The following is a 24,680-nucleotide window of genomic DNA, read 5'->3' as shown; positions in this document are numbered from 1 at the left end:
GACAGAATTTAAATGGTCCAAATTGGATGCTACGGTCTGTCTCATATATAAATTGTTGGTTACTGTAAAAGTGGATATTTCGCGCTACTAATTTTTCGCGCTCACTGAGCTGAGAAGAGTTTCGCGTGTTTTTAATTCCACGGAATCAAGACATCAACTACTGGAACATATGGTAAGCAAAAATATTCATGTGCTTTTATTTTCGCGCTAGTTCGGGTTTTGCGAAATGCGCGAAAATATCAACACCGCAAGAATTTCCACTTTTACAGTATTGTTATTATGTGTAGGTGATGTATTGCATTATTAATGATGCATCATCACAGACCTTGATTTTTTATTCATGATTTTTTTTTTTGCCTGATGACAGATCTATGTGAAATCAAAAAAAAAAATCAATGAAAGCTGGTACCAACTATGAGAGTATGAGAGCACTTTTTTGTAAATATATATAAACTACGTTTACCTGGTATCCAATTTTGAGCTTTAAACTCTGAAGTCCGGTTTTTGCTATGACAAAAGCATTGTTTGAAGAGAGACCAGCGGATTTTGATTGTTCCAGAATAACTGAGCACTAGCAAATTTCCACATATTCTTGATTTTATTGTCCAGAAAAATGTGAACGAACTTGTACAGACTTGCGAAAGATTGTTTGCTCACTCAGACATTGGTCTGTTGGATTTATTCAGTTCATAATATTTTGTCCGTTTACGTACTGGGTCAGAAAACTGCAATTTGCTTTCAGTGTGTGACTTTGAAGAGTGATTCGAACATCAAGTGGAAGTCACATGACCAAAATCCTGAGCTTTCTGCACTGAGGGTTTTCTCTGAAGATTGTGACAGCAAACTTTCATGCGAAACTCATCAATCAAAATTGCGCGCCATTGTATACAATTATTCCCCAATGTTTATGTGGCTTTTTTTTTTTCACAGTTGTTCATCAACTTTTATTGTAATGTCTCAAATTTGCTGTAGTAGTAAGTTTTTCGTGCAATTTACGGTTCCATTGTCTTAGTATTTTTGAATAACTTTTACCAGCTCTCATGTCAAGTCGCACTTGCTTGTGTAATTCATCTTCCATTTTTTTTTTTTTTTTTTTTTTTTTGCGTAGGAAGAAAGATGAAAAGATTTACTCAATCTTTTTTATGCTGTTAGGGGGTTTCCCAAAGATATACTCCTTTTGTGTACGAACTTGTGTGTCAAGAAATTGTTTGCCACCAAATATCATGGCAGCCTTTGCGGTTAAACATCTTGATTTTATGACTGAATACTTCCTCCATCTCCTCTCAACAATCATTTTAAGCATGAAACTTTGTTGATTTATACCAAAGAGTCAAGTGGTCATGAATGCATTCACATGATGATATGTGTGTATAACTGTTGAGGATGGAGAAGCAACAGTGAGTGGTGGGATTAGTCTTGTTCGCTGGGGTCTGCAGTCTGCAGACCCTGTAAGGTGTGTTATAAGAAGCAACTAAGAATAAATTTACCTAGCCTAGCTTCCAGGCAGCGGATCATATTTCCTCCCACTGTTTTGCCTAAAGCTCAACTGTAGAATAGATGCATCAGTATGGGGAAATAACTGTCTTCTCTCACATGTCCACCTTATTGGTTCATCTAGCCTGTACAGTGGGGTGATGTACTTCAGTTAGTTAAGGATAGTCTTAAGTCAAGGCTGATATGCTATAAATATACTGTACTGAAAATATTAGTGGATGAAGAACCAAAATCATGGGAATTTGGGTCAATGAGCTTCACTCTGGATAGTCTTACTTCAACATGGCCATAATCTAAGCCTGAATTGACATGTATTGATAATAAAGTCAAATAGTCAAGCATTGTGGCTGCTGAGTTGATGCGCTTCAGTCAGGATAGTCTTTATGCAAGACTTGTGCAGTCTTGATCGAACATCTTTATTATCTGCCCGTGCCACCATGGAAGTCGGATACAAATTTGCAAAGCAAAGTAACTATCCTTAATAGCGTGCTTTGATTAGCTTGGTGTAGTTTGGGAGTTTGAATGGGTCTTTATCAAGTATCTGTTGGTACATGGTCGTGCTGACAATTAGGATTTCATCTACGGATGGCAGGACCAGCAGCAGACACTACTGCAGTGAATGGAGGATTAGTGGTGGCAATACATCATCCGCCTACGAGATGCACTCTTCTTCAAGTATCTGCATGGAGATTAATGAAACTGGGACAAGCGTAGAAGGGGATGGGAGATGAAGAAGGGGCTCTGCATTATTGCGTTCTTTGGTATCGTAATGGGCGGGCATGATGAAGGTTGTGTTCGTCATAAGTAGCAGTCTAGGTAGAAATTTGTGGAATTAATTAGAAATAGCGCTGTATTCGGCTGCATGCGTTGCGTGGTGTTTGGGATGTAGTCTCTTTTGGTTTTAAATAGGGGTACAGTACATGGTAGACTGCATCATTTTGGCTTCCATTATAGAGTGAGAAGAGGGAGAGAGATGCTTGGTTTTTCATTGCTGGCATTTCTTCAGCACTGGAAGTAAGGATGCCTTTCCACTTCTTCAGGTAGGAAAAGAAAAAGTGACATCATTGCTTTGTGTTGCTGTCATTTCTTCAGCACTGGAAGTAAGGATGCCTTTCCACTTCCTCAGGTAGGAAAAGAAAAAGTGACAGCATTCTTTTTGTTATTGTTGTTGTTGTTGCTAGCATTTCTTCAGCACTGGAAGTAAAGATGCCTTTCCAGTTCTTCAGGTAGGAAAAGAAAAAGCGACAGGATCAATGGAGAATCTTGGGAGACTTGTCTCTGTATATTTTTGGACATTAGAATAAGAGATACGATATGATACGCACATACACAAACATGACTTCGGCAGGGTGTGATTTACATCTTGTCTGGCCTTGATAGTGTGATTCTTTTCCTTTCCTTTTTTATTTGTAATGGTCGATGAATAATTTTATGCTGACCTTTCCAATTTTGGTGTTTTCTCTTTGTTCTGACAGGGATGCAGCACTAAGGACGATGCCACGACCCAGGACCCAGTGGTATGTGGACATGTAAGTAACAACCACCCACACTCCTCTGTATTTTTGTACCAAAAATTGTTTGTTTATTCATTGTGTTAAAGAGACTTGTATGTAGCACCAAAATTATCCTTACCTAAATCATATTTTATTGATGATGGTTGCTTTCATACGAGCACATAAATTAGAAAATGCACAGGTTTATAGTATCATTAGTAACCCCCCCCCCAAAAAAAAACAAAAAAACAAAAACAAAAACAAAAACAAAAACAAAAAACAAAGCACAAACAAACTTGTACATACAGTATGTTCATTTTTGTATAATGCTCTACATTATACACTTATACATTTTTCCCCAAATTCTTTTCCCACCATATCTATACTTCAGCTTCAACATGCAAAAATATCCACGAATCTCCTCTCATAAAGCCTCAGTCTTTTTCTGTCCCAAGGCACCCAAAGAACTTCACATGGAGGAAAGAATTTGAATATCTGTTCTAATGGCTCTCGGTGGGGGGAAGGGGGGGGGAGGGGGGTGGGAATGGTCCTTTAATGTTTGCCATTATTACATTATAGCCATGACTCCAAAGATCCATTAACACACTCACGAAAGTGAAAGAAGGATGAGGAGATTATTACTCTAATGTTGTGTGCATAATGCAGAAGACAGTCTTAAGAGTCTTTCAAAACCTTGTTATATTACTTCCTCGTTGGTGATTTTTTTTACCCATTATTCTTGTAGATATAATGTGTGTGTGCTTTTTTATTCCCCAAGGCTGAAATTGAAGCAAGCTTTGCATACACATGCCTTAATAATTTTAAGATGCTAATAAATGCCGATAATGATAATAACAACGATGATAATAATCGAATAATATCAACAGTGGTAATGATGATATTGAGAATAGAAATAACAGTAAAAAAATATGAAAGCAATAGTAATGATGGAGGTATGCTGATTTGATCCTTACACACATAACCAGTGGAAATTAATCATGAAAATTCACAGATACAAAAGACAGACTGTAGGAAAGAGGCACAGTTTATGGTGCAAGTTAAAAGTACATAGGATCTTACAGGCCCTTCCTTTGTAACATCCTTACAGTTTAAAATGTTGTATTAAGCAACCAAATCAATAAATGCAATACCAAGGTATCATGCTGGCATGGGTGATTGTAAAAGTAGTGTATTTGAGTTGTAGCTCTGGCTGCCAGTATTAAAGGGACTGTACAGTACTGGTTGAGCTGGGGATTCATGTTTTGAACATTCCTAAGTGAGATGATGAAAAGCCTCTTATAAAATATGAAAGAGCACATAATTTTAAGAAGGATTCAACGTTAAATTGATGAAAATTGGTTTTCAAATGGCTGAGATATCCAAATAAGTGCTAATAATAAAAGGCGACATGCCCCAACTTTATTAGTATCTCTTTGTTTCACCTTGTTTTTGGATATCTCAGCCATTTCAAAACCGATTTTCATCTCATAGAGTGGTTTCTGAATATCTCACAAAACTTTAAAAGCTAAATCTTCACCTAGACCAGAACTGTACACACCCTTTAAGGGTCAGTGTTAAAAGTAGGAGCTAGCTTCCATGTTCAATCTTGGTACAATTAAGCGATCCAAGTCATAACGAGGAAGGATACGTGATGTGATACCCTCTTCATACAAGGTGTTCACACATTCACAATTTCCACCGTTTATCATGCCAAATTCACATTGTGAGATTTCAGTTTCGTTGCTGGTACTTGTATTGGTGATAACTCAATGCTAGGACACCAACGTTTATCGTGGACTTGGAATTAGTCAGCATTAGCAGGTTGACCTCAAAACTTGGATGTAGTTCCGGTAGCCGATGCGTAGACCTACATGTAGTGTTGAATGTTGTATGCTGAACGACGCTCCACTATGTGCTTTGGCAACAAGATTTTTTTTTTTCACAATCCCACCAGTGTTTAATAGGGATCGATAGTCATGATAGGTATTGTTTGCATCAATTCTACCATATTGGTGTTTGAGCTTGATTTAACACACCTGTTTGGAAGTAACACCAGTGTCAGTACATTGTACTAGCACCAAAATTGAAATCATGCGTGTATACACTACAAACTCTTACGTCAGGGGCTATGTAACAGATGTTTGCTGTTCAAACATCAAGAAATAACAGTGGACAAGTGTATTCTATTGCAAACAGGTAAATGGCCCATTTGTCCATAGGCTCTGTTGCTGCCCCATCTGTACTGCAGATTGTGCCTTTGTGCAGCCATAGACTTGAGCTCTCTGTCCAGTGATAGTGCATTAACCTCCAAGGTCGTGTGATATATGGTAAAGGCATGTTTGACCCCTACAGACATCAAAGGACAGCGCTTCATATATACAACTGTTCACGCAAAGTGAAGTTTTAATGTGTTTGCCTCGCCATTGATCCTGTGCATTATGAATCCTCAAATACCAGTCACCTGTTTTTCCACATGCACAGAGATTATATCCACACAATGAATGCCTTTATCTGTAGTACATCATTTGGTGCTGTATGCTTGGATATTTTAAGCCATTACGGATACTGCAGCACAACTCCAATTTTTGGAAAAATAGGTTTAGAAGCTTTGACACTGTCTCAGATGCTTTATGCACTTGAAGTAGGATAATTCTGGAGAGTATTCTTGCTACCTTTTCATATGCCAAATTATGATATTAACTTTAGACAGTAAATCAACACATAGACACAACATCTGTTTGTACATATAGTCCCACTCAAAGATGAAATAACATTGTCCCACATATAGTTCAGGGAGCATAAACAGATTGTGTACTTGTTTATCTCCATGTATAGTGATTTGTGTACTCAGGAAAACATGACATTCCTGTGAACCTCGTCAAGTTCTCTGAGCGGCATATGAAACATTTAACCCGTTGTGTGCTTTGAATGCCACTTTGCACCTGAAAACCCTGTAGCATTGTACACATCGTCTGAAGTCCCTGACACAGGAACAGTTACATGGCATTTTAAAAGAGTGCAAATAAAGCTAACTTTTCTCTGTTGTTTTGTCATAGCAACTACCTATTTCAGGCCCCTCATATTTCAGTTTTTCAGTCATACAAAAAAAAAGTGTTCTATAACTGATGCATGATATTACCTCCCAACCTTGTGGCTGAGAAAAGTAGATGTGGTGTTAAAACAGAGATAAGCTGATCAAACTGCCTTCTTTTATCTTACTAAGCTTGTACTTTGCCATCATTTCCCTCCATGAGATTTTAAAGATTATCTTTATCTCAATCAATGTCATGTCTTGGATGACCCCTTTTTTCTCAAAGGTGCAATGTACTGATTTATGAAAAAATAGACTTTACATCTCCTTGTTTACATGTCCTTATTATGCTAACTTTATTAATAAAGCCCTTGAAGAGTTGCACGTCTGACAGTTGAGGTTCATTTGAGACACCATTATGGGAGACCCAAGTGTGCTTTGTGCTCGAATTCAGAGTCCAATTGATGTAGCTTTTGTCTTTATATTGACATTTTCTGATCTCGACTTTGATCTTCAACTGGACTGTCACTATGTATTCCAATTACTTGACGCTGTTTGATACAGCAGATGGCAGGTGTACAGTTAGAGTTGGTTTAAAGGAACAATATTTGCGTTTCTCAGCAGATGTGAAGGCGTAATAGCTTTTATTTTTTTTTTTATTTTTTTTTTTTTGGGAGGTAGTCACTGAAACCAAGACAGGAGGAAGTAATTGGGGAACATCAGGGAATGACCATTTAGGCATTTGCAATATTAGTTACATTATTACAATGTTTGATATCTTTCAAGTTTTACACTTTGATGAGCTTGTAGTTTTTAATTGAATAGCATAAATGCTCTTTTATATCTCCTAGTTTACTACTGGTGGGCCAAACTTTAGAAACATCACTGTGTGTACTTGATCTTTAAAACTTTATAGAGTGTACTGTAACCCAGAGAATACATTCAGTTGTCTGTGGTTGGGGTAAAAAAAAAAATCCAAATCAAATTTTTAAAAAAATAAAAAAATTAGATTGTTGAAATGTCAACTTTTATAATATAGAATGGAAAAGTTCTCAGAAATCAATAGCTGTCTCATCTAACAAGATCTCTGTAAAGCATATAGGCCTACCTACATTTCTTGTGGTCGACAACGTGGTTCCTTTTGAGGTTTTTATAGGTTTATCCCATATGATATACATATAGTTGATGTATAACCTGGTAATGGATACATCTTTTTCTATTTTCAGTCTGTGAGATGTAGAGGATGATAATTATTGTCCTTTTATTTGCTAACAAATTTTTGTCACAAAATGGGGTGAATAGTGAAAATGCTTTATCGGTGGACCACATCCTACAGGCCACTACCCTGCATCAATATGCCTCGCTCTGAGTAAATAATTCTGGAATGGTAGAATATTGACATTTCTTCGAGATGAGGTCAAACATCAACTACTTTATTCATTATTTGGTGGGCAAAAACTAATAAACTGAGCCGGAGCAGGAGTGAGGGATTGATCTGTGGTTTTACATCCTCGTGGAACTCATAATCTTGTCGTTTTTATGGAACCACACTTGCTGAGTATCTAGCATGCATCCTGCTAATTGTGTGGAATATCAACTGTGATATTTGGTTAGTGAGTTATGTGAGTATGTAAGTCTGTAGTACTGTCGTAAAACATGGTCAAGACAGTAGTCTTCATGTCTTGAATGCATTGCTTTTAAAAAAAATGCCTTATAGAAACAAAAACATCTGAGGTCTGGTGATTACGCATCTACTTCTCAGCATCATCTCGCAAATGGCTGCATGTGATGCATGATTTACAATGGTAGCACTCACCATGGCAACAGCCAGTCATCATTAAGGTGTCCTCCATGTAGCTTCAGGAGAAGCAGTCAATAATTACTGCCACTAGCTGCTAGTATTAAAGTCTTTTATGAAACAGCAGCCTTGAAGAGAAGACCATTGGTCTCTCAGCAAATTTGATGCTCTTGTGATATCAAAAAGCAAAACACAAGTTGGTGCTCTTTGCAGTCAAAGGATGGAGTTTGGTCCTGTTCAGTACTGTAAATGCTGTTATTTTCACAAACAGATATTTTTGTGGATGAGGAAGTCACAAATATTTTGCGAGATTTTGTTTTCCCAATTTGACACTGAGGCTGTTGAAAGTTCACTAATGCCTGGCCATTCATGATATTTTTGTGTGTTTTTAAGTTCGAGGTGCAACAGTGATTCGCGAAATTCATGAAAATTAAACCCTTGTGAAAATAACAGCTTTTGCTGTATGTTTCCCTCGCCCATTTCATTTCTACACACACATGCACACCCACAAGTTTTGATCTCGTTGCATTCAAAATAACTTGTTATTTCAAGTTTGCAGTGAAGATCGCATGAACGGAAATAACATGTTGTTTTGCAAGATTTTCGTCACGATCTAAATGGCAATAATTTGTGCAAATTTTTGCAAATAAATGAGAAGTCATACAGTGAACAGCAACCAAAATATTTCAAAAGCTTTTATTGTTCTTTTTTTTTGTTTCCTTTTTTTTACCAGCTGTAGCAAGCCATGGTTAAATGAATTGGCATTGTAATGTAGTAAACATACTGATTCATGTACATGCACAGGTCAGCTCTCCGCAAATAATTGCGACTCACGTTTTGATTTTTTTTTTTACAGTGAGAACTACATTGTATGAATTTAAAAAAAAGCCATGACCCTGATAACAACTCAATTTCCAAATTTTTACAATGAGAATATATACCTAATGCACTTATACACACACAAACACACACAGATCTTTCACGAAGATTGATCGCCTTGGTAACAATCCACTCTACTCCCAGTGTGGTATGATTGAGCATGTGACAAGTGCATTGCAACTTGCAGCTTCTACCATTCTTCGTCTATGTGGGAGAAGGGGGGGGGGGTATATTCTCAGTATATTTGTTAAATCAGTCCTTCTGTTCACTACATGCTTCTGTAGAAACAGATCATATCATTTGATTTAGTGATGTGGAATAAATCGTACAATTTGTTACGGAAATGTGACCAGTGCTTGTATTTGAATTTGAGTTGGCAGGGTAAATACCACAGATCATGGTTATGTGATATTCATAAACAAATTCATAATCTTATCCCATGGCATGCCTGAGTTCCTTACCACTCATTCTGTGTATTTTTTCCCCTATGTGAATGACGCATGTTTATCAATACAACGGTACCAGCCATTAGGCAAAAGCAATCTACTTGCTTTAAGTAATGCGTCATGCCTCAATGATTTCAATGGCAAAGGTCAATGGTGTCAATGTGAATGAGTGAAAAATAAACACATTAACATTTCAGGAACATGTCCTGAATATGTCTTCCTAGTTTCATCATATGTACTGTTGTTGTATTTTTGGCTTTAATGTGGCATGAATGAGGAAAAGAATTTGAGTTATTTTCGTTCCTCATCATCCCATATTTTTATCAGATACTAACGACAACGGTATGTTGTTGATGCCAATTGTCCCCTGTGCACAAGTTGCACATTCCCAAATCACTTCAGGTAAACATAATTCAAAGTTCACATTCTAATGCTGTACTAGAAGAAATAATGAAATGTATTATCAATTTTAACATAAGTCATTAAAGATATATGAGGTGCTATGGGATTGCCTATGCAATTATTTTCTCTTCAATTAATGGCAAAGAAAAATGCTTTTATTGCGTCAGTATTGTTCCATTAATATAGCATATTATGTCCTCATGAGAAATGAATTTGCATTTTGATATATATTATCATAGCCTTCTAGCTGATAGCCTCATTTCCAGGCATTTTGGTTTTCAGGTTTCTGCTGTCCCTTTTAGTATCTTTACCTACAAGTGTATATAGGAGCTAGATGAGCATTGCCAATACAAGTATTGCCACTTTGAAGCAATATGGAACCTTCTTGCACACTTGAAAAAGACGTGCCAGGGTCTGTTTTGATAGTAGGTTCCTCACACAGAGTCTTGTTAAAAGACAGAAATACTTCTGCAAAAAAAAAAAATTCAGCAATACTTCTGATTCTGAGGGTGCCTAGCTGGAGGTCATAGGAGTCATGAGGGCAGAGTGTATTTTGCCAACATGCCAAACATAATTGTGTCAAATTGTAGGCCTACATATCAATGAATGCAGACAATAGACACAGATAAAAAGAATCTTGCTTTTTTCATACCTGTGGTATAATACTATGGCATCGCTGTGTTGGTATTATGTCTGCGTTATAAACAATCTCGAGCTTTGTTTACCATAAAAAGCTGTGTGTGTCACATGTATTGCAGTGTGAAGGGCATTTAACTCTGTATAGTGTTTGGCAACATCCTTCAGATTTACAACATCCCCCTCTTGGATTTCATTAATAGTCTCATATAAACATTTCAAGAGGTCTGTAACGGGTCAAGAACAGATAGCACAAATAAAACAAAACAGTAAACACAAATATATTACTACTGTGTTGATCCTGGTTTAATCAAGTAGAATGTGTCAGCTCACATTGCCCAGAAAGACCATGAACATACATGTTTTGCTGTGGAGCTATTCCTGGTGTTTCTTTGGCATATTTTTCTCTTACTTTCTCCTTGATACCCCCTCTACACCCCTCAACCCCCCTTACCCCTCACCCCCCCCCCCCCTCCCTCACCTGAAGACATTGTAGAATGTGTAGGTATTTCGGCCATAATTTGTGAAATGTTTGTTTGGGTCTCAGAAGGGGGTTCATTGTCGCTGGAAATTGCACACTTGAGGTAAACATTCCGCTACATTTGATTCAGGGTCATAGAGTAACTGTATGCTCTGTATACGTGTAGGTGTAACTCTCTTTTATATCATAAGTAGCCAGCAGATCACAGAAGATTTTGATGAAAATTTCCTGTGGATATTCAGAGGATTTTTGTTTATGTAGTGTCAGGGAAAGGTCACAGCCAGTTTAGTTCAATGTGCTGATCTGATGGCAAAGGGCAGGTGATAAATCAAGTCAAATCAATGAAGTCAAATGTCATCATAGGGGAGAATATAATCAGGAAATATGAATGACTTGAATCTAAAGGAAAGTAATGACCTTTCACAGGACAAAGATAGTTTTCCTGAATGTATCATTAAACAAAATCAACAGATTTGTACAAATTTGAGAATTGGATAATAATATGTGGAGAAAATCATGATTACCTCTTTGTAGTGATTGGTGTCGTGTGATTACCCTTTGACTATTCATCTCTGCCACATAACTTTTGTATCATTTGCACAATAAAATCTTTATCTTTTTATGTGATATTCAATAAAATTTAAATTCCTTCACATTTTCCTCAAAAATATTTCCCTTTTTTTCTTCTTCACAACTCTGTTTCATGTTCTGCCACATCTGTCAAGTATGTGAATCTATCATGTAATGCAATGACCACATTAAGATTTGTATGATTTTTTTTTTTTACTTAACATCATGTTACTGAGGTGCCTCTGCTGATGTGCTGTCCTATAAATTCTCAGATCTTATTTCATTTAACAGGTTTTTTTAAAGGTGAATTATCACTTTAAGAGAAATAAACAATATTAGATTCCACCCCCTATCATCAGTGACCCCATATTTTGAAAAACGCTTAGCTGCCAATCTGTTGTTTATCGCCCTCGCTTGTTATGAATTTCATGGTCAATTTGGTAGGCACTCAGATCACTGCCATTAGAGGCATACCAGTTTTAAAGGTAGGGAATCCCATTGGCACGCCTTAAATGAAGAGTTGTATAAATACAGTGGTATGTTGAAGAGAGTATAATTTTAGAAACTCCCATAAAGTATTGAAAGTGGAAGGTAACATTTAGTACATTTTTTGACCGTTAGATTTTGAACTGAATTGTTTTCGGGGCTCACCGTAAATTCCAGTACATTACTAGGCTACCTTTGCAGACCCATGTACTGCATGTGTGTCCATCATGTTTATTTTGTGAAGAAAGTTCATCAACACTTACAAACATTTCTATATACATTCTTGCCACACACTCTATATGTTATTACATCAGCTCTTGTACTTTTAGATTTGTGTTTATAGATCACAAATACAGAAGAATGCAACAAAAAGGCTTAAGTGTGGCTGACACACAGAACTACTGAGTAGTTGAGTTTTGTGCATTATTCAATTTTAGATAACTGTTGACTTCCAAATTTCTAAGCAGTGGCCTAAGCAAGTCCCCTGAGGTTTATATTTAATGTTTTGCTGCATTTTGGGAGGTCTGTAAAAGGTATCCCTACCTTTAAGGTTGGGTGTACGTGTGTATGTGTGTGTGTGTGTGTGTGTGTGTGTGTGTGTGTGGTTTTTTTTTCTGTTTCTTTTTCGATTTGGCTTGCAGGGTGTGGCGAGTTATTCACTTGGTGTGGGAGTTGCTGGCAGTAGTTGTCCACTGATCATCATGTAGAGCTGTCTCAAATTTTCTACTAGAATACTGTAGACCACTTCTTTTTTCTTTTCTTTTTTGTTGTCTTATTCTTTGGAAGGAATCGAAAGGGAGAGCAAAGTTTCAACACGGATGTTTTAGGCATGAAGGCTGCCTGCAAAAGAAAACAGAGGGGGAAAAAATGAAAGAAAGAGAAAAAGATACCTGTAAAGCTAGATCTTCATAGTGATGTGTATACACTCTAAAAGGGTGTGACTCATTCTGTGCTCTATACAGGTTAAGTGTAATTGATATCTCTGAAATTGTATAGAAAAAGAAGAAGTTTGACCCAAATGAATTTGGTGTGTGTAAGTGTTTCCCACACACCTTCATGTGCTTTTGAATGTTTTGCATCAGGAAAATAGTTTCAGTTTATCTTTCAACTTTATATTACTTTTGGCAGGAAGCATGAATACATTACATCGATGCTCTTGGATTTTTGTCTCATGCTAACGCTATAAAGAATAAAATAATAGTTCCATAAAAAAGAAAAAAGCTAAAATGATTACAACAAAATCATATCTTATCCTTCTGTAGTACACAATTTCTTTGTTAAGATGTATTTGCCTCATATTGAAGTTGTCATAAAAAGTCAAAAGTGTGTCTGGCTCAGTTGAAGAAACTGAATATGTGGTGCTTCACGTCTGAGTGTTCTTCTGCCATTAAGATCAGCAGGCAAGTTTTAAACCTTCCATTACCCTTTTCAACTCGTATTTATTCAGTTCTCTCTCGGGGAGCTAGATTCCTCAGTTGTCCCAGTGCAGATTCAAATTGGCTTCACTACAGGGAAAAACTCTGAAGTCTTTAATACACACTCAGACACAAAAATATAGACAGTCAGACACACACACACACACACACACACACACACACACACACACACACACATATGTTAATATGCACACATTAAACACTTTCTCTCTCCTCGAGTGTGCTTGTCAATGTACACATGTACATTAAAATAGAAGCGGATCCACTGAAGATAGTGAAATCTGATATTTGTAGAGGGTAATGCATCACCTCAGAAAGCAGGAATTAACTGCTGTTTTAGAAGTGTCAAACATTCGATACATTTTGGTTTTATGATTCCGTGTTTGTATGAAGCTCTTTTAGTTTCGTTTTTTTTTTCTTCCATGGCTGTGAGTAAGAAGTTTTACTGAAGGCATTATGGTATTGAGTGCTATCTTTTTCTTTGTATGGCACATTTGTGCCTGGTTGATTCTATTTGCTGAGTATCGGTAGTCACCTGGGGCAAACCACAAGGGGTTGGCATTATTCGCCCATTTTAAAAGATTGCTATGATAATGATATACATGTATCACCATATTTATAAAGCGTGTGCATAATCACACTACGGAAAGAAGGAAAGGAGCAGGATTTTAACAAGGATGGCTTGTCAAACAGAAACCTACAATCTTTATTGTGCTTAGTGTGACCTACAGCAATTCAAGACCACATCGTTCAAAATTATGATGGATTATGATCATTTCAAAATCATTCTGTTCCTCCTGTTGCAGTCTCCATATGTACTCTGTGTCTCATTCAAGTAATCTGCTCGTATGTGAAGCAGCATGTTTGTGGTCTAAAAGAATTTATAGCCAGTCAGCTTTGCCTCATTTGTGTGTCAAAACTGTAGGTGAAACAGATTCTAGAAAGGTCTTTCTTCTTCTCTTTACGCTCATGAATATTACTGTCACGCAAGGCAAACTGTGGGTTTAATGGAGAAGGAGATATTGTTTGCCTTGGTCAGACAAGCAAATATTGGTTGTAAGTGAGCTCTTGACAAGCCAGGACAGCTAGTACAAATATACTGCCATGCTAGAGTGGGGTTTGTCATTTAAAGCCACCATAGCTGTGTGCAGAATCGGAGCCAAGGTTTTGCATCCTTCATCACTATCCATCTGCACTGTGCTCATAAATGCTTTGAAGTAGTCAATCTCTACAGTCTAAATGTGATTTTATTCACAGATAGTTTATTCACAGATAGTATCTATCATGGTCTGTGAAGCCAAACTTTCGTAAAATTAGTAGATTACTTGATAGTTCATGTCTGTTCAAATGAAAAATTATTTAAACAAATACATGTTAGGAATTTGTTACATTTCCCCAATATTTGAAATACTTGTATGCCGCAATTGTTGTATGTGCCATACATTTAGCAAGTCGAAGTTTCAGTGAATGAGTACATTCTGACAATTTTGCAAGTCTATAACTTTGCAATTGTGAAGTACAGTAAGGAACAGAAAAATGTACGCATGTATGTCACATTCATGTTGGGACTCAAGAGTTCATATTTTTTCGTGTTATTCAAATTGCAAAAATGTAAATTTTACAAATTATACTGGTGTGTACATTACTTTTGCAAAAAAAAAACAACGACCCATATTCAAATGCACTTGAACAGTACTGATTTTGCAAAGTTTTTAATCATAGTTTTCTTTCAATTCACAATAAAAGTATGATTTTTTTTTCAGTGATTAACAGACTTTAGGAATCTAAACTGATGAAAATGGTTTCTTTTCAGCAGTTTCTTTTCCAGTGGCTTATCTCGAACTTGCTGTTAAGCAGAAATTATCATTATGCTCATTTATTGAGATAGAGGAAAGCATTCCTAAAAAGCTGTGAACCATAAAATTGAACATTAACCTTAATTTGAAGTCTGAGTTTTTCATTTATGAAATCCTGTTTTTCCGTACTCGGTACAAGTTCTAGGAATGATCCAAATGCTTTATATTAAGGGCTTTTTGATTTTCGTGTCCACAAAATGGACTGCAACATGATGACCTCATTTGAAGAAATTGCCTAAGTTCCAGGATTTCACAGTGTCTTTGATTCTAGGATGAACGACAAAATCAGGCATGAAAACCAGACCAGCTTGGGGTTGGAACCATGAGTTTTTAATATGATGTTTACGTGGTGAACGTGGATACTGTATTATTGAAATGGGTTAACGAGTAAAACGCAACCATTTGACACTGCTCAATAGAGAACAGCGTACTTGTCCACACAATCAGACAGTCTCTCATAACATGCTTGCGGTCTGTCCTACCCTTAGGATCAATGAATAAGATCATCATTATCTTCCCGCAGGATCAATGAATAAGATCATCATTATCTTCCCGCTTTTTAAGAACGTTGTACTTTGTTCTGCAGATGACTAATTTAGAACATTTATTGTATGTTCGCAGGCATGCTGAGGAAAGATAAATAGGCAGGCAAGGTCAAGAATCATCGCTGAATGTAGTCTCCCCATACAGTAGGGGACAGTTGAGAGGACATTTTTAACTGAAACTTGAAGGGTAATGATATGGTGTTATTCATAATATGGGCCTGCTCTCATACTATTGTTCCCTGTTGCAGGCCTGTCAGCTATTCAGGGAAACCAAAGAACAGGGATATAATTTGGCATTCATAATTTTACTAAGAGGGTTCAACCCTTCATCTGACAAAATATATCAAAAGTGTATCGAGTACCAAGAATGCTGTCTGGATTTTTTTTTGGGTACACAATGGGTCTTCTCTCTAAAAGATTTAGCTCATTTATCAAGGGGAATTTAAATGGCCTATGGCGTATGGTTGTTTTGCAGCCAATATATTAAGAATGAGATAGTATTTCATTAGGTGTCAAAAGGAAGAGGTCTTTTTTGATAGTGGTAATGGACCAGGAAGATAGACAGAATTTTTTTGCTATTTTCATTCATGCGCAGGCAGGTAGATTGCCATATATTCAAACTGTGATATTATGCCCTGTGGCAAATTCATTTGTGCGTCAGCCAGCTAACAGTGCAATGGATGGTGAGAATATTAAAGAAAAAGTGGGGATTTGGGGTCGTATAAATGTCATGCCCTATAAACAACTACTGAACTTGGTATCTGCAACACTCCCAACCAATGTTCACCTGCTCTGTAGGATAGGTCTACCATTTGCAGGATTCTTGGTTTATCGCTCCCTGAATAAGTAGAGGTTGACTCAGTGGTAATGACCGATTGACAAAAGCAGTTCAACTGTTCTTATTTGAGGGAAGTTTCTCCCAACATATTTGCAGAAATCAACAAATTTAAAAAAGATTAGGAAAACTCTCAGTAAAAGTTTAAGGAAAATTGGGCATTGTGTTGAAAAGGTATGAATTTGTAAAAGTTTTTCTAAATTGCACGTGCCACCCCATATTGGTGGGAATTCTATAGCATTTTATGATGTCACAATAGAAGGGTATTGAGAAAATAATAAAATGAATTTGCAAGGAAAAAAAAAATGTCATACTTACAGGACATAAAGAACGCTTGACCTAGCTCCTCCAGTATATTGTTTGCCCATACCTATGCCGGTATCAGGACAAGGGACCATGTACTTTTCAGTCAAGAAAAAGATTTGTGACATTGTAAAATGGTTGTAGAGTTTTTGTCTCTAGAGGGCAGCACACAGTATTAGAAGAAATTGCAGCGGTGCATAGCTTCTGGGTGGATTGTTGGCTTATGATTGGGGAAAGCTCCACTTAACCCGTTCCATACGGGAACCTGGTGGCCTGTGTATTAAGTCTATGGGGATTTCAGAATTTAGTATGGAACGGGTTAAATAGAGCTTGTCACCTTTGTGTGGTATCGATAGCAACACTCCAAATGAATGTTTGAAATGTTCTATAGAAAGGGCCAAATATTTTTTTTTTTAATCTCTTAATTTTGTTTATGTTTGATTGCATATCTACTGTATTTACAACAAAATAGCCCATTTCATTCACTTTGTCATTTTCTTTTTGGCTTTATTCTAGTTAAATAAGGATTTATATCACAATGCCAAAATTTATCAAAGTCTCAATGAGTCTGATTTCTTTTTTTCTTCAAACAGAATCAGACATGCTAAGCCCACAAGCGCTGATATTTTGTGACATGTAGCTCCTTAAATGAAATGTGACATTCAGTTACTCTAGATTTTATGCCAATGATTGTCGGGAATTGCGTATGGTTTTATATTTAGCCTAATTCATCATACAGCTTTGGGAGATTACAAGCTCCCACATCAGAGAGATTTTTTGTACCACTTTGTCATCTCCTGCGTTTCATTCCATCGCCGAAGCCGCTGCGATGAAACGGGATTTTGCTGCTAATAGGGGCTGTGAGGCAATTACGGTGGATTTCCATTTTTATTTGGAATTTTTATGGCTACCATACATTAGGCAGAGGCTAAATGTCAACTTACCTATCACTCACTGAAAGTCATCGGCCATTGGTAATCCATCATGTATTCTGAACTAGGTTCAGAATGTCTTCTTATGGCCTGTGTAGCTCCAGAAGACTCTGGGCCTAATTGACATCAACACCTATAATTACTCTGGCATTGTTAGATACATCTGGAGCAGAAAGAGGTCGGACGGCGCATTGCTGGGGTGAGGATGTCGCAACATGTAGGGTCATTGTGGGTCACCTACTTGACAACCACAGAATGGTTTGGCAACAAGTTGTCAGTGCAACAACACCAACAACAGCAGAATCATGATAATGAGACAGGTTGATGACAATTTTATAAAGCACTGTATTTTTTTTTTGGGGGGGGGGAGGAGGGGGCAGCTTTTAAAGGACAAGTTCACCTTCATAAACATAAGGATTGAGAGAATGTAGCAAAATTAGTAGAACACATCATTGAAAGTTTGAGGAAAATTGGACAATCCGTTCAAAAGTTATGAATTTTTGAAGTTTTTGTGCAGTAACTGCTGGATGAGAAGACTACTGCAGTGTGTGAATAACTTAGATGTCACATGCGTACAACAATATAAAGAAAATATAAAGAGAATTTCACAAAATTTCATCTTTTGAAAAAAGTACACATTCCCCCGACTCGTTACCGACAAATGTTATGGGTAATATTATTCCCCCTGCCTTTAGAAAGAGGCAAGTCAAGTGCTCTATTATTATGCGAAAAAGAGTGAAATTGTGTTGAATTTTCTTTACATTTTCTTTATACTGATGTACGCATATGACTCACAAGCTGTAGTAGTCTCCTCATCCAGTGGTTCCAACACAAAAATTTTAAAAATTCATAACTTTTGCATTGATTGTTCAATTTTCCTCAAACTTTCACTGATGTGTTCTACTAATATTGTTGCATTCTCTCAATCCTTATGTTTATGAAGGTGAACTTGTCCTTTAACAATTTGTCAAATAACACACTTGATATCCCACTTGACAACTACAGAATGGTTCAGCAACATGTTGCCATAGTAGCAGCAATAACAAAAATCATCATGATGAAACATGTCGAAGATAATTTTATGAAGCACTCTACACTTTTTTTGGGGGGGGGGGCAGCTGTTAAAGATTTGTCAAATAATGCATTTGATATTCAGGTAGAAAAAGAAATTAGATAAGTTGCATTTATATGATTTCTGTTATTACATAAAAAAATGCAGATAATCTTAGAAGGTACATGCATATATTTAAATTGTTTTGTAGTCTTGAATTTCAAATGAAAGCAAGGCCATATAAGAAAGGATCGCACTGACAATATTTCTCCACACTTTGATAGGAGGAAAGTAATTTTCATATCATGCCTTGTATTTTGGCTTGGCAGCACGGATTTCAGAGCTGTTTTCATGTGTGTTAGGTCATATGTAGCCTGCAAGCCCCTCAGTTTTCTATTGTTCCCCTTTGTCAAAAAAAAAGGGGGAAAAAAAAGACAGAGAAGTGACTTTATGGAGCTAAGCCTTTTCACGTCAATCACTGAACAAGCCTAAAGCCAGAGGAAGTGATTGTGAAAAAAGCCTGTCATGGTTGAAGCACAGCCAAGGTAAAGGTAGCACTGAATAAGCTGACAGAAGTTAACAAGCAAATACACAGTATGTTCAAGGTGGTCTTTAAAGGGAGGATATAGTTTCAGTTGTGATGGGAATTGAGGTTTTAGCATTTTAATTAGCTCTCTTAACTTCGATGATTAGAAACTTTTTATATATGAAATTTTAAAGATCATACAACTCTGAGAGGAATTCAATGGTTATTTGATGAAAATCAGTTTTGAAATGGCTGAGATATCCAGAAACAGGGACGTCCTAATAAAGATGGATCTCACTTTTTAACAGGACCACTTTGTTTTACATTGTTTTTTTATATCTCAGCCATTTCAAAACTGATTTTCATCAAACAAACTTTGAATTCCTCTTAGAATTGTAGGCTCTTTCACATTTCGTAAAGTAGTTGCTAATATCCTTGTAAAAAGTTAAAACCTGAATCCCCATCGCAACTGGCACTGTACCATCCCTTTGAAGAATAATGATACAAATATGTACCTGTATGTGGATTGAGTGAATGCAGCAGTTTGAGTTTCAAAAGTTATGAATTATTGAAGTTTCAGTGCCGCAAAAGCTGGATCAGAAGACTACAATAATTTGTGACATCACTGCAGGACAATACAAAGAAAATACAGAGAGAATTCATATACTGTTATTTTTCGAACATAATGAAAGAGCACTTGCCTTATACCTCTTTCAGGAAGCAAGGGGAATAGTATTATATAATATGTGTACTTTTCCATAAACATACATCAGGAACAAGACGAGGGAATGTGTACATTTCATTGTAAAAAAAAAAGACATATTGTTGAATTTTGTTTACGCTTTCAATGTAAATGGGATGAGATGGGTTGGAAGAGGATCTGTGAAGATTTGCTAATATTTACATCAGAACATTATTGACACCTGGTTACATGTCATGGTTATTTGACTCTTGTTTGCTGCCCTTTTGAGGTTTTTTTTTTTTGTCTCTTGTCTTTCTCTCACTGAACATTCAATGATAAAGAATGAATCTCATTCTATTCATTCAGTGGACAGTATTTACTTTTATAGCATGCTTCAAGTATGAAGGAGAGATTTAGTAGACTATATGATATATACCAAAAAATCCCCAAACTCCTGAAAGCTGTGCATGGGTAGATATTCACAGTATGTGATGGTAAAACAAATAATGAGAAAATCAAAGTAAAAATCCCCTTCCGGATGTGATAAAAGGAGAAAAATGACACAGGGGTTGATTTGTGATTCCAGAAGATACGTGCATGATGCTGCTAACTCTCAACAAACATACTCTCGTCAGTGCAGTTGTAAGGACATTCAAGAAATGAATAAAATAGCTTGAGTGTTTGAGAAGGAGAATTCAACAAGGTTGTTAAAACGACAAAACTGTTTTGAATGATAATGATGAGAAGACAGAATGTAGTTATTGTAGGTTTGGGATTGAGGATGGCATTTCATCAGAGCTTACATATGTAAAGTAACTGTTTCTGTTTGGATGGTAATTTGACTCTGATGTTCGTGCTGCAGAAATGTCATTCCATTTGAACATAAAGCCACCGATTTTGTCTTTATTAGACTTTTCTCTGGAAACAAAATGATCCGCAAGTGACTTCTGTCATGCAGGATGGCTGATACACAATATTCTTGATGTGTGTGTAGTAGTCATGAAGAAAATATACATACATTTTCAAGGCAGCATTAAATTAAAGGGACAGTTGTCGCCTGAGCTTGTAAGGAGTATGACGCACATGCCATCCTTAGCTTTTTTTACTAAGACTGCTATTTTTGAGGTGCCTGTTGCATACTGTTACATGAGGGATGAGTATTATAAAGATTGTGTAACTTTTTTTAATATACTGTGTAGACAGAGTTCAGTCATCAAACTGATATGTGACTCATGTTCCGAGATTTGATTTATGCAAAGTGAATCTCTCTGTAGAATACATCGTCTTGTGGGTTTACAAGTTTGTAATTCAAAAATTTCATGCTGGAGTGGTCGTATGCATGACCTAGCACTGACTCACATTTCGAAATAAAAACGAGACCTGAAATTTGTAGGAAAATTTTGTTTCTCTCCAAAACATTTTTTTTTCTTTTGTAGGCCTGCTGTGCTGAATTTAAAAGAGCTTGTCTCATGGATGTTGTCATGCAGTGAGAATTTTGAAGCAACCGACAATTTTGTTCGTATTCTAGTGAATTGTCGATGAATCAAGGATGAAATAAAGACTCAATGTATTGCCGATTCTTTTTGTTTTTGTTTTTGTTTAAAATATCATTCTCTAACATTCTAACATTCTGTCAAAGTGACTCTGTCGTGGCTGTCTGGACTTTGTCATCTCAGCCAGGCTGTCTGGGCAAGGTGTTTAAACAGATTCCCTTCGTCTAGTCTTCTCAGCTGAGTAATCCAGGGCTGGATGGGGAGGTCTTAAATCTGATATTTTGCTACAAATCTAATTGCCTTCTCCAGGATTTCTTTTTTTTTTTTCTTCCTGTGGCAGGCATCTCCTGCCAAGAGATTTGCATAGAATAGGCGTGCCAAAATGCCAGCCAGTTCATGGATCTGTCTATCCCCCCACCATTATGTGAAATCTTTGTTCATCCTGTCTAAGAAAGACTGTATCCAAAAGGCTTCTCCACTTCTGGAACACAAGTAGAACTTTTTTTTTTTTGGTTAACTTACAGAGCAAAGTGTGGCTGTAAACTGTTATTTGATGCACTCCTAGTGGGCCTACTTCCCATTTCCTCCTATAACCACATCCAGAGGTTAATGATCAGGCTTGGGATTAAGATTAAGGATAGGATTAGGGATGCAGACCACGGTCAGGGGGTTGGGATTTAGATTTCAGTTAAAAAACCTCTGTGTATTATTGCAGTAGTTCATTTTAAAAACAAGGTTGAACGTTGTGCTATGATTTTTTTTTTTAATTAATCGTCTCTATCTCTCTCTGTACAAATGAATTTGTGAGATCACAACTTCTGAACTTTGTTGATTGAGATGTATAATGATTTCAATTGCATGAGGGAAACATTTGCTGCATTCAAAGGTTTGAAAAATTATCCTGTCACTGTTGAGGTATCTAAATAGATATCACCTCCATACACTATTGGCTGGTGGAAAACATTGAACATTGCAAATCTTGTCATGCACAGATATTCACAGTTTGAGGTATCTTCACATTTTTGTTGTTGTTGTTGTCAGCTTCACAATCTTTTTTTTTTTTAATAGGAGAATTAATGCAGCTTATTGTTTTGTTTTGTTTTTTAAATCAGAAACATTGTTTAAGCAGAACCTTTAAGTGTAGGGACAATGGAATTGGTAATTTTTTAGGCATACTGTGTATGAAGAGTAGATATGATGAGATTAGATCAAATGTTTATTGAAAGACTGACAAATGAATGCACTCCTTAGAGCAGTAGACGCATTCTTTTTGGTATTATAGGTCAAAATTGTGGTTGGACTTTCTATTTCCTTGGCAAAACTGCAGTCTCCTCTTGCAACAGACATGACATAAGATTCAAGCAGTGATAAAATCTTCATGCAAGGAATCTACCTTGACAGCTTGGGGTTTTGTTTATTTATTGACATTGTCACATAAAGGATTGCAGATCCTAAAATGTGTCATATTCTCTAATCAAGTGTGGTACAATTGTAACTATGAATGCTGCTTACTGTATAAGAGTGGTGAAATATGGCCACTAGAGGGCATTTTATTGATAATTGGGGTGGGGTGCCAAGTGTATCACATTGGAATACCATAATGTACAGTAACTATAATCACATTACTTTAATCTGTCATCATCATTTACTAAGACCATTTGTTCCATGTACTCATAAATGATTGCATTTTCGATCAAAATGCTCTTATCTTTATATCTTAGCATCTCTGAAACTACCTCATTCAGTTGCTTTATGGGTACAACTATGCATGTATGATGATAATTCGAATTTTATGTGGGGTGCATTTAAAGGGGCATAGTCCCGGTAGTGTAGAGGGCGCTGTTGATGATACTGCCGATCACCGTTAGCATTGATACGAAGATTACCGAAGTTGAGCTGTCAACAAGAGTAAAGTGCGTAGCTGTTGCTAAGTAACGTTGCCTTCGTTGTCTTCTCTGCGCATCGCGCAGTCTGTAGTAATGCCAGGGTGCGTGCATATGTGCTTGTTATTATGACATCACAAAAGAAGTTTGCTAAAGCTGTCATCCCCCCCCCCCCCCTTAGCCGAATCATGAGCCGAACTGTGATCTGACCACTGACTACAGTGAATCGGACTTCTTCGGACTCAGGGAAGTGGGCCAAAGCGTAAGCGCTAAAGAGGAGTCGATAGCGTAGGTCTCTATAGGAAACTTGCGCCGTGCGCCTGCGTATGCATTTGACTAAAACACGGGGACCATGCACCTTTAAGGGATAAAGACATGGAGCTAAAAAGTTGATGCATCTTTTGAGAGCTCATCCTTCGGAATTCAGGATGATCAGCTGTCTTGTCATTTTTGGGAAAATACTTTTGAGATGAAGCAAACCAAGAATGCACCAGCAGCAAAGTAATGAGTAGTGTCTACCATATGTATACTTGCTGGTATTGATTTCATGTATTTTTGTTTTCATTGCTTTATTCATTATTATCTCTGTTAGAGGGGGGGGGGGGGCAATCATGATTGGACTATCATGTCATGATTAAGCACCAGAGGTCTTAGAATCCTCCTAGTTTTGACCAGTCAAGGTGTAACAAATTCTAAAAAGGGGGATTTTTTTTAACATGTGATTTTATCAAAGTTATGAGTAGAAAGAAGACAGAGAGAGTTGAACTTGAAATCCCATTCACATGGAAATAAGAGCTACAGCAATGGTGACAGCACATCGATAGTTAGTCATCTGCTATATCATGTATGACCTACTAATGATTTTATTATTGCTGTTGCTTTTATTGTTGTAGTTTTTATTTTTTTATTTTTGAAAAAGAAAGAGAGAGTGCCAGCACCACTTTCTTTTTTTCTGTAGCATATTACTGCATTTTTCAAAAAATTATCATTTGTGCTGTTGTGGGGATTTCTCAGTCATTTATCATTGGTACAATTATTATAAGATTTTCACTTTCTGTTGGTTGGTTTCTGGTTTGGACAAGTTCTAGCAGTTTCGTTGATATATATATATATATATTTTTTTTTTTTTGCAACTTGATTGTGCACAAAATTGTCACATGAGTGGGTCATGTTATGTTGTGTCATTGTGACAGGAGTTTGGTGTCTCCAAGTGAAAAAAAAACCCAACTATCTGCATGCTATCAACAAAAAGTGAGAATTTGCAGTATGAATCACGAAGAATTAGGTAACTACAGATATATTCTAATCCATCTCTTTATCACATATAACCTGTGTGATTAGATAATGATTAATGTTTTTGTAGGAAACATTGCATTATGTGCAAACTTTTCCAACTTAATGATGCATTATGTGCAAACTTTT

General features: G+C 36.8%; 1 protein-coding gene across 1 annotated transcript in view; it reads left to right on the top strand.

Moving 5' to 3' along the window:
• The window catches only part of LOC139724886 (uncharacterized), a 269,270-nt gene that overhangs the window by 120,311 nt on the left and 124,279 nt on the right, over positions 1 to 24,680 (top strand). Inside the window, exon 2 of the mRNA XM_071636009.1 lies at positions 2,970 to 3,023. Within this exon, the coding sequence (XP_071492110.1) occupies positions 2,970 to 3,023 (54 nt within the window). The remainder of the gene's footprint in view (positions 1 to 2,969; positions 3,024 to 24,680) is intronic.

Source organism: Diadema antillarum, unplaced genomic scaffold, assembly GCF_040938485.1.
Source record: "Diadema antillarum isolate AM-2024a unplaced genomic scaffold, OU_Dant_1.0 seq00000002_RagTag, whole genome shotgun sequence".
NCBI classification, from domain to species: Eukaryota; Metazoa; Echinodermata; class Echinoidea; order Diadematoida; family Diadematidae; genus Diadema; species Diadema antillarum.
The sequence above is the reverse complement of the archived record's forward strand: the minus strand, read 5'-3'. Positions and strand labels throughout refer to the sequence as shown.